We start from the raw sequence: 12295 nt of genomic DNA, 5'->3' as shown, positions 1-12295 counted from the left end.
TTCCACCACTGATCTCATAAGTTGTACGACTTCTCCCGAGTTGAACTCGTCGTCTTCGATCGATGACCCTAAGTTAGTGAGGGCATCAACCTCGTTGTTTTTATCCCGAGGTACGTGTTGCAAAGTCCATTCTTTGAACCGATGTAATGTCACATGTAGTTTGTCCAAGTATCTTTGCATTCGTTCCTCCCTCACCTCGAATATTCCATTGACTTGGTTTACCACAAGGAGGGAGTCGCACTTGATTTCGACCACTTCTGCCCCCCAAGATCTTGGCTAGTTCAAGGCCTGCAATCATGGCCTCATATTCGGCTTCGTTGTTAGTATATTTCACAGTCTTAATAGATTGTCTAATTATATTACCTGTTGGTGGCTTTAATACGATGCCAAGTCTGGACCCTTTTGCATTTGAGGCGCCGTCCATGACGAGGGTCCAGATTCCCTAGGAAGTTCCTGAGTTAATCAACATCTCTCTTTTGGCCTCGGTTATTTTGTCGGCCACAAAGTCTGCCAAAATTTTAGACTTAATCGTAGTCCGAGGTCGATACTCAATATCGTATCCACTTATTTATATGGCCCATTTGGCCAGTCGGCTTGAGAGTTCGGCTTATGCATAACATTCCTCAATGGGTAAGTAGTTTCGGTCTCACCTAAGGTTCTACTAACATAGTAAATTGGAAATTACATACCTTGATCTTCTCGAACTAGAACTCCACTTACCGCTATCTCCGAGACTGCCAAGTACAAGTACATTTGTTCGTCTGCCTTCGGTGTGTGAAGCAAGGGCGGGCTCGATAAATACCTTTTGAGTTCCTACAGAGCTTGTTGGCATTCCGGGGTCTACGAAAAATTGTTCTTATTATTCAATAGTGTGAAGAATCAGTGACTTTTGTCGGATGACTCGAAATAAATCACCCCAGGGCGGCTATTCGCCCGGTTAGCCTTTGCACGACCTTTACTTGTCCACGACCGTGATATCTTCGATGGCTTTGATCTTATCAGGATTGATCTCGATTCCTCGATTGGATACCATAAATCCGAGGAACTTACCTGACCCTACTCCAAATGTACATTTTTCTGGGTTCACCTTCATGTTTTACTACTTCAGTATATTGAATGTTTCCTGCGAATGTCTTAAATGGTCCTCTACTCGCAGGGACTTAACTAACATGTCTTCAATGTAAACCTCCATTGATTTTCCTATTTGTTTCTCGAACATCCGATTCACTAAGCGTTGGTATGTAGCACCGACATTTTTTAATCCAAACGGCATTACGTTATAACAGTACGTGCCATACTTAGTGATGAAGGAAGTTTTTTTCTGATCACTCAGGTCCATCCGTATTTGGTTGTACCCGGAATAGGCATCGAGAAAACTGAGGGTCTCGTGGCCGGCCGTGGCATCAATCATACGGTCGATGCTGGGCAAAGTAAAAGAGTCTTTGGGGCATGCTTTATTCAAATCGTTATAGTCTACACACATTCTTAATTTATTCTCCTTTTTAAGGACTACCACTACATTTGCTAACCAATCTGGGTATTTGACCTCCCGAATAGACCCTATTTTAAGAAGTTTAGATACCTCATCCTTGATGAAAGCATGGTTGATCTCGGACTGGGGTTTCCTCATTTGTTTAACCGGAAGAAACTTCGAGTCCAGACTCAGCTTGTGAGTAGTTATCTCCGGTGGGATATATGTCATATCGAGGTGGGACCAAGCGAAACAGTCTTTGTTAGTTATAATAAATTGAATGAGCTTTACCCTCAGCTTGGAGTTTAGCCCCGTGCCCTGGTATACCTTTCGATCGGGCAATATGAATTGTTCCAATTCCTCGACCGTCGATTTAGTGGCGTCGAAATCATCAGGGGTTATAAATGATCTAGGAATCCCATAATCATCATCCTCGACTTCATTTCTCCCTAATGATGGATACTTTGGTGCGTTTCAACATCGGCCCCTATGGGATATCAACTCCTCTGATGATCATGTTAATGACATGTTGAGGTTCTTCCTGTTCTGCTTCTTTGTTAGAATCCCTGTTCCTGAAATGATTCTTGGCTCGGTCGCTCAAGAATTCCCGAAGGTGCACATTGTTGAATAGACGAGCTATTTCCACTCTCAGCTGTCGACTATCCTTCGTTCTGTGACCGTGAGTGCTGTGATATTTGCACATTTGGTTAGGATTCCTTTGGATTGGATCAAACTATAGGGGTCTAGGCCATTTGGTATCTTTGATGTGCCTGATAGCCGATACTCTATTAAGCCGGATATTCTATTAAGTTCTGTTTCAGCTGTTGTGAAGCCACTGTACTTCAGATATTAAGTCCATGAGTACAAACATGAACAACCCAATCATCAGCAACCAGTGGCAAGTCCATCTGTTCCATTTGAAATCGAGATACGAATTCTCTAAGCATTTCATCATCCTTTTGCCTCACTTTGAAAAGGTTCGATTTCCTAGTTTCGACCTTGATAGCCCCAACGTGTTCTTTCACAAAAGAGTATGTAAGCATAGCAAATGAGTCAATAGAATTAGGGGGTAAGTTGTGATACCATATCATGGCTCCCTTTGACAAGGTTTCTCTGAATTTATCCAGTAAGACTGACTCGATCTCATCATCCTCCAAGTCGTTTCCTTTGATGGCGCATGTGTATGAGGTGACGTACACGTTTGGGTCAGTCGTTCCGTTGTACTTAGGAATCTCAGGCATGCATAATGTTTTGGGGATCGACTTCGGAGCCGCACTTGGAGGGAAAGGTTTCTGTACAAAATTCTTGGAATCTAAGCCTTTCAGTATCGGCGACGCTCCCGAAATTTGGTCGACCCTAGAATTGTAGGTCTCCACCTTTTTGTCATTTGCTTCGATTTTCTTCTCCCCTGATTCTATTTGTTTTGTCAGCTCCTCGAGAATTATTATGATCTCGGGGTTATTACCCGACTCGTTCCCACTCAAACTTACCGCGACCAATTCTTCCCTGTGAGTGATTTCTCGAGACGGGCCGGGCTCGATCCTGCTCGGTGTACAGCTCTGGTTTTATAACTGGGCTATTGCCGCCTGTTGAGCCTGCAACATTTCGAAGATAATCCGTAGATTGACCCCATCCCCTCCATTATTTTGAGTATTTTGTGAAGTCGACCGAGCTCCGCCACAAATGCTATTCTTGGGATCGGTAGGCAAATTTGCATCGATAGCCACATGCGAATTAGCGTCAATCGGATATGCGATCGGAATTCCAGCGGGATCAGCAAGCGATATCTCATTACCGGGCGCTATGTTGTTATTTTCACCTTGGTGACCGGACTCGTTGTCAACATGTAGAGGTGCTGATTGAGAGTTTGACATTTTATATTTTAGCCTGAAATCAAAGACACTTCAAAGAGCAAGTGTAAAGCAATGTGTGTTATGGAGATTTGTATCAAATAACCACTATTATCCTTAGCCCCAAGGTGGGCTCCAAACTGCTTACCCTAAAAAACGGATAACAATTGAATTTATACATGATTTTAAGGATACGTGATCTAACTTGATACAAAATGATAGATTGAGCTATAAGTAAAGCAAACAATAATAAAGTAAATTCAAACCGTGTGACTTGAATAGTTATAGCCTTGAGAAATAGACTTCACTTTTACTGAATATGATCCAAATAATGTCAAATACAGAAGAACAATAGCTTGCAGAAAGAAAATAATATTATAATGCTTTTGGGATACGTGTTACCATGTCCATTACAAAGAATCAGACCCCTTTTATATAGTAGGGGAGTCCTGCTTTAGGTACAATTCTATAAAAGGTAAGAAATCTCGTGATTTACTAATTAGTCGGTCTCTTGTTGATACGTGCCGAAATTTTCACCGTGATATCCGACCGATTGCGGATACTTCGGCCTTCCGTTATTGGGTCCGATAATGTTTCCTCGAGCTTTTTCGGAATCAGGATCGATTCTGGAGTCATGGGCTCGAAGATCTTGGAGATGTATGTTCTGACTTCGTTCTTTGGTTCGATGGAACCTGGGGTCGATATTCAATCCATCACGTTTCGGTTCCGATCCGTTATGCAATAGATGAGCCCGGTTATACACAATTATAGCTTAAATAATTGCAATTGTTTTTTTTAAAAGAAATTAATACTTTCACTCATTTTATTTGGCTTGTTAAACGATTTTGTCAATATCTACTTTAACTTTCTTATAAGTTTAATTTTTTAAAATAGTTTTGTTTTACTATGTAGAAATGTTTATATAGCTCACAAATAAATAGAGTTTTACTTTATTTATTAACTGTAGTTGTATTTATTGCTCGTACATGAATTATCTTTTAAAATATGAAAATTCACTTCTAGAAAAAGGCTAAATCAAGTATTAGAAGGTTTGACTCTCATGATCATAGAGAGCGGATCGACGAGGATCTAGACTATCAAACTTCTACATTATAGGTGCATAAAATAACTTAGGCGAATTTCAAATTAAAATAAAAAAAGAAAAATAGTGAACTTTTATAAGGCATAACAAAAATTCACTTCCTACTTATATTTTTGAGCTCGATAATAACGTGAACAAAAGACAAATTTGTAAGGTATATTGGACAATACATAATATTTTCTATCAAGACATAAGAATGAGTGTTCGATATCTGTAGCTTATTATTAAGGAGAGGCTTGTCCTTAAACAGAGCTCGTATAATCTTTCTTCGAAAGTTACTTAAGATTCGTTTGTCTTTCATAAATAATGCCTTCTTTGTTAGAATACGTTTAAAGTTTTAGATTTCGGTAGGTAAAAACGAGGTAATGTATTAATTCCAAAATATTAGAGGGATAAAAATGCAAAAATGATGCACTAGAAAAACTATTAATTTTCTTAGAGAAATTTACTTCCCTTCTGTTGTCCTAATTGATTAAAATACTTTCATTTGATATATCTTTATACGGTAAAAACCGATCTCAAAAAATAGGTGAATTAGGAAACGACACGTGTCAATCGGCAGTGATTCAGCCTTGTTTACACCGGATACAAGTTTGTGGCCAAATAAGATGTTAACACCTGATACAAATTTGTGGTAGGATAGAAACAATTCAAGATATGACCGTTACAGAAGAAAAATCGGTCTCAAAAGATGGGTGAATTAGGAAACAACACGTGTCAATCAACAGTGATTTAACCATGTTCACACCGGATACAAGTCTGTAGCCAGATAGGATGTTGACACCATATACAAATCTGTGGCCGAATAGAATATGACTTTTACAGAAACGTTAGAGAAGAACCCAAGATTCATTCGCTCTTTATTAGCCTTTATTACCTTTTATTATTCTTTATCACCTTTTTATCACCTTTTATTATAGCATTAATATTGATAATTAATGAGCATAGTTAATAGACCAAGCTCCCCATAACTGTAGTATAAATAGACACTTTCATTCTATTATAAGACATCAAGAAATACTGATAGAAAAAGACTAGTATTCATTCTCTCAAGCTTATATACAAGTGTTGTGAGGATTTTACAATTACTCTTGATCTCGGTGGTGAGAACATTCTAAAGCCCATGCTTGTTTTTTCTTTCTTTAATCGTCTTTATTTTATTTACTTTGTTCTTTGTTACTTTATACTTTCGGATTAATTTAATCCACATATCTATAAACCATGTTACAAATTCAACTGTACCATTTTTTCAATAAACAATATCCATAAATGAAGTATGTGAAATATTTTATTGTATAATACAATTTTCATATATTTTATTTGCTATACACAAAAAGTCATCACGTATTTCTACATGTTATAGAATAAATAATTAATTCGCCTCATAATACTTTTGAAATTCCTCTTAATATCATTTCAGTTCAGAAGGAACTTATAAAAAATAAAATTATTGAGAATTGTAGTTTTGATGATTAACAAAAGGTGTTGTGAACGCGTGCTAAGAACCATGCTCTCAAGGTAGCTACTGAAGTACGCTAAGAACTAGATCCTCAAGGTAGTTGTTAAAGGTTCTTACAAGACAGCCATTTTTTCACAAAGTTACTATAGTTAGATATTGCTGGAAGAAGGTTGTTAATGTGATAAGGTTATCCAAGAATTAATGTATGCTCGCATAATTAGTGATAGACAAAAGTCACAAAATTTGTGGAGTCCCTAAAGTTTTAGGAGTCATATCAAATGAGAAGTTGACTGTGCATAGGACTCTCAAAGATCTCGGAGTACTAGAAAGTTAAATACTTTCTTGATGGACTGGGGACATCATCCTTTTGCACGTCAACTTTGGAACAACATTTTCAACACTTAAGTCGATTACTAGTTTTAGTGTTCTGCTTGAGTATGTTAGTTTATTTGCATTAGGAAATCGAGTTGTAATCAAGATGTCATTCATAATCAATTAGTGGGAGTACGTGTTTGATTATTCAAGTTCGAGTAACTTGTAATTCGTCAAATAGTTGAAGTAGGATAACTGTGGTAGCATTGATATACAGGTCTTGTAATTATTATGTTTGGCTCATTTGTTCCAGTGAAAAGAAAGTTAAACCTACGTGGTAGGTCGTGATTTTTGCACCTTTGAGCCGAGTAATTTTTTACGTAAAAAATTATTATCCTTATTTTTACTGTTTATTCCATTTAGACTTAAGAGTAAGGCAAATGGATAATAGTATTAATAAAGTGCCCCATACTATTGAGAAAAGTGTGGAAGAATATTGTCTGGTTATGCTATAAAGTCAATTAATCAAACCTAACTTAGTATTGGAATGATTAACTTTGACATTTCTTAATCCCTTTTAAACCCTTAAGTAATAATTAAAGTGCAATCTCTAACCATCTCCGACAAGTAACTTAGACACGCAGCTTCTCTGCAACTGTCTTATGGGATTGTACCTTCCCAAAAAGAGCAGTTTTACAAGACTTGACATCGGGCAAAAGCAGAAAAATATAGGGAAAAAAAGAAATAAAATTGAAATTTAACAGCATACACTGACAGCTGTGAATAAGAAATTCTACATTAATAGTGTATTGCAACCTTTGTAAATTGTAATACGTTATTGACTTGATTTGTTAATTATTATTTTTAGATATCATGAAAAGTTATATATAATTATTTTTTCGATAATTTATTAATATAAAAATTCTTTTACACTTTTACGATGTAAAATTTAAAACCTAAAAATATATTGAAAAATCACCAAAGAAATGGAGTAGTCAATAATTTACGACAGTCACGTGTGGTCATTCCAAGAAACTCCAGAAAATCACGAGAAAAAATAAAAATCACAGTTTCCGAACGCCGTTTGCTGATGCAAAAATCTTTGGAATCTGTTGTTTTAGGGAGACGTGAAATGAGTGACAGATTTCAGAAACGCTATCTGTCAAAACTAAAAGTTACCTTTAGGACTTTGGAAGAGTGTAAAAAGTAAAATTATATACATTAAATTATTGCTCCCAATCTTAACCTAATCATTTAATTAATCAAAGTTAGGCACTTATAAAGCTACTTTAACTAATTATTTAACCAACGTTGTCTTTTTAACTAAGAATAACGTGCTACTTACCCACCTCTCTTTTGTTTCTTTTCTTGAGGATAAGGAAAATAATTTAGTTTTTTATAGTTTATCTTAAGAAAAGTCGCAATCCCACGTCAAGATTTCACCATGCAGGGGCGAATTACCAAATTTTATAACTTCTAGATAAACAAAGTCCAAACATTTGGCTAAAAAATCAATGAACTTCCATAAATTATCGTTTCTTCCTTCTCCATTGTCAAAAAATATCATATCCACCTTATATTGACGTTAGGTAAATAATATATGGAATCGTTTAATACTTAGTCCGACCTAGAGTTAATCAATTGGGATTTATTAAAAAAGGGATTGTTATTCCACTGCTATGGGGATACAGGTAATATCACCACTTTAATTGGATCAGCTGCTGGTGGAATATAAACAAGATTTATCCTTTTGCACATTTGTCATCTCTTCATACGATTCAAGATTTTTCATTCAACAAGTAAAAAAGTGACGTAGTACGTATAGAATATTCGCTCGCACTTAAATTATTTTCATTAGTTACTAACTTACTAACTTCAGCTTATTTTATTTTTTTCCTTTTTGCTCTTGTCATCCATCAACTTACAAAATACATTCGTTGTTGAAGGTCACAAATATCTCATGAATAAGTAAGTCGATGAAATGTGCTTATAGTACGTAGTAATATTGATTTAAACTCCAAATTAAACCTAGTAAGTCCTAGACTTAATTCAACATGATAATGTACACGATTATATATCTAATATACATATTAACTATTCCTTCTTACATGTGAAACTATGGTAAAATGAAATTAAACATGCAATAAGGTTCTTAGCAGGGGCAGATGCAGTGTTGTGGGGTTTATATGAACTTAATACTTTCGACGCGAAACATAATAATTGATGTGTATAAATTTATTAAAATTATAATAAATAGAGTAGTAAAATTTATTTCATAACTTTATAATATAATGGGTTCAAATGCTAAGAACCTTAAAAATTAAACCCATAAAATTAATTTCTAGATCTACCTCTGGTTCTTAGTACCTAATTAGTTTGTTATTACTCTCTCCAATAGGATAACCGGTATTATTATTGCTTAATCGAAAGGATGAATAACTTATATAATAATCATATAACTAAGTTTTGTATTGAGATCTTACTATACAAAGCCAATCATTAATTTTCTTTCTTTTGTTTGAAAAACAAATGACTCCAAATACTGCATTGTAAATCCTAATATCACGGCTTATTTTGTTTACGCACAGTCCAATTTCACGTGCTTCTATTTTTCTAGATATAACCAAGCAGGTTCAAATGCCTAAAGAACATATTTACTGTTCTTGAAGTTGTATTAAATATAAATGAGAAGTAAAGTCCAAAACAGGAAACAAATTTTCTTTTCAGGAAAGTGGACAAAAAATTTGAGCAACAGACAAAGAAAGTAAAGCGCTTATATATATAAAAAAAAAAAAAAAAAGAGAAATAGTAACAAAGGTGCAATTCTTTCTAGTTAAGTGTGGAGTAATTAATTTGCAAGTCCAATAGTCGGCTAATTCTCATCTTCCTGTCTCTGTGGGAGTAAACAACAACTAAGTTTCAACAAGTTCATAGTTGTTTGGTGCTACATATAACAAATGTAGGTCTTGCTATGTAGGATAGGATAATTTTATCTGTGTCAACTTTTCGATTGATATATAGTCGATTTGATGCAAAATTGGTCTCAATTGGTAGGATAAAACAATCAACAAACTTACATAAATTCGAAATAAAAATTATACACAAATCGGCAAAGAATAGACAGAATAAACGAGCAACTTTTAATGAGAATTGTGATCTTCTGATGATGGATCCTCATTCCTAAACAACCAAGAATCAAGTTAGATCTATGTTGAACGATTTGTTGCAATTATAAACATCAAAACACAAACAAAACAAATGTGACGTTTAGATACACATTTGACTATATTGATTCGTTGACTACCTAGGTCAAGGTACTTATTAATTTACATGCGGTGTTCTGATTTGAAGTTTATAGGTTTTGAAATTCTTTTTGTATTCGCAATTCGTCTTACTTATTGGATTTGAGATAAAATATTTATATATACATATTCAATAGATTTTTTAATACAAATACACGCGCAAAACAAACGCTATTGCATTAGTCTGAATTTATCCTAGTTCTGATCCGCCCTTATTATTGATGTTTAAGTTGACCTATTTTTGTGTATATTGTGAATCTAAGAAGCAGTAACATGCCATGTGGCGTGTCCAATTGGATCCCACATGGCATAGGCCCATACTTATTCCTTTTGCTCTCTCTCTTCCACATGGACTTGCTATATACGTATGACGCGGTTTCTTCAAACCTCGTTGACTATATTCTAGATTAGGAAACCCATGTATATGCTGTTCCAATATAATTGTTCAATCTTATGAAATATAGCTCATGAGTAACAATATAGAACAAGCAAAAATAAGCTAAGAGATAGAGAGAAAAAGAGGAGAGACTTTTATTTCTTATTCAATTGTGTTATATTTCCTATCTATTACAAAATCTTTATATAGGCATGAAAAGTGAAGAATCACTATTGTAAAATAGTGAGTGGAATGACCACTATTTAGTGGAATGGCCATTATTGAGAGAAATGACCACTATTGAGTGGAATGGCCATTACATAAATATATCATTGAATATGTCATTAAGCATTTGAGAGGAAGATCATGGAGGAAGATCATGAGGGAGGTTATGGAGATAATTGAGAAGATTAGTGAGCATTACTCCTTTGGTGGTTATGGGCATCCACCATAATTCAAGATTTTATAACACTCCCATTGGATGTCCATAGATAATGTACCTCGTTAAAACTTTGTTAGGAAAAAATCTTATGGGAAAAAGAGTACACATATTATGTAATACGCATTACTTGCTGCCTCATTAAAAACCTTGTCAGGAAAACCTAGTGGGATAAAACCGTAGCTAAGGCAAAAAGAGTACAACGCGTATTTGCCTCCCCTGATGAAAACATCAATTTATTTCACCGAGATGATGTATTTCGATCCTGTATACCAACTTCTCTAATATAATGTTGAGGTTGATCATGCTTCATTGAATAGAATCACCAAATTATCAAGCGAACAAATTTATTGAACATCTATTTCACCATTCGGTGAAGATTATGTCTGATAAAGAACTTTGATGAAATATCTGATTTATTCTGTCTCCTTCAATATATCATTCTTTCAATTGAAATAAACAAACATCATCGTCTTCACTATTATTGGAATCTTCTCTTCAAAGAAAAGTCACACATCGGTTGTGTGTTGAGTGACTTGATTTATCAGTCGCTTGTATATTGACATGACTTGAATAAATATCAACAATTGATTCGCTTGTGAAATAATAATATGGAAGTACCCTCACATACAAATAGATTGTTTGAAGAACGAACTTCAGAAAATGCATGCATTTGCATAACCAACAAAACGTTGGCAATATTTGTTAGAATAAACAAGTCTATATCAAGGATTCCTTTTGCAATATAATCCCAATACTATTCCAATATCTTCACATAGGAATAATACTATATCTTGCTAGTATATTGTTATACTCATAGTTCTAGCAAGATACATTAGTGCACCAATTGCACTAGACACAAAAATAAATCATGTACGCATCGCTCTAATTCACATAAGAATTTGCTAAAGCTTTATTTAATAAATTTCTTGGGAACCTTAATATGCTTCAAAATAATTTAAATTCTTCAACGATTTTCATTATACGCATATCAAGCTTTTCATGTATTGCCAGATTCTGAAATGACTATATCTACCAAAGGAGAACATGTCTCTATATAATCAATGCCAGGATATTTATAAATCTTCTTATGGCACAAGTCGCCTTTATGTCTATCGACTTGATTTTTTTTATCCGCACAAGAACACATTTATACCTCCACTGCTTTATATTTTCAGGTGTTAGGACTATCCGTCCGACTTCATATTTTTCTGGCAAAGTCAATTTTCATTGCGTATTTTTTATTTGGCCAATCATTTATCTAGCCAAATTTTATGACAGATTTGAGCTCAAGATCCTCGTCAATATTAATAATATTGAGCGCTACATTATATCAACAATATCGTCGACGATCATTTTATATCGGTTCCATCGTTACCCAAATAAGACATAACTTATTGAGATATGTTTATCTTATTACTTTCAAGTATCTGAGCCTCTCCCATGAGGTCTTATAAAGTGTTATGTCGTGCTGCTCTTATAGAGCACTTGTCTCATTAATATGACTATCTTTATCATTTGGTCCTCACGTTATTCAAGGAGTTTTATCTTTGGAACTGATTGGTCTATTACGCTTCTTGCGTGCCATAGACTTTGTCCCTAATGGACTTTATTCTATTTGGAGCGTTAGCAGCTGAAATATGACATTTAGCTATTGTGTCTGCAAATGCGTCTGGCAATAATTTGCAAATGAATTATCATTTGATCTCCAAGTTCATATTTTCTTGTACAAGGATCTATATGTATTCATAATAATTCATTCCACGTATACCTTTCTCAATTGCCAATTTTCTCCCCCTAATGTTGGGATCACCAACACATTTCCCAACCTTCTTTGGAAACTCATCTTTGTGCATTGTGGTGGTATAATCAAATCATATAGTACATCCATATTTCTAGATGGAAATTATTTGGTTCCTGACCCTGAACCGATTGTGATAGGGAGAAATTTCCATAACTTGGCTAGATGCGTACAAGTGTTGCT

At 34.9% G+C, this 12295-nt stretch overlaps 1 protein-coding gene across 1 annotated transcript; it reads right to left on the bottom strand.

Annotated features, from left to right (window-relative positions):
- Positions 1-2313: 2313 nt before the first annotated feature.
- Positions 2314-2712, bottom strand: LOC138910332 (uncharacterized). Its single transcript, XM_070201562.1, has one exon. The coding sequence runs from the start codon at positions 2710-2712 to the stop codon at positions 2314-2316; it is 399 nt and encodes a 132-aa protein (XP_070057663.1).
- Between the last annotated feature and the right edge of the window lie 9583 nt (positions 2713-12295).

The sequence above is a fragment of the Nicotiana tomentosiformis genome, chromosome 4, assembly GCF_000390325.3.
Source record: "Nicotiana tomentosiformis chromosome 4, ASM39032v3, whole genome shotgun sequence".
Classification (NCBI taxonomy): domain Eukaryota; kingdom Viridiplantae; phylum Streptophyta; class Magnoliopsida; order Solanales; family Solanaceae; genus Nicotiana; species Nicotiana tomentosiformis.
Note: the sequence above shows the minus strand (reverse complement) of the source record. Positions and strands in the feature narration are given on the sequence as shown.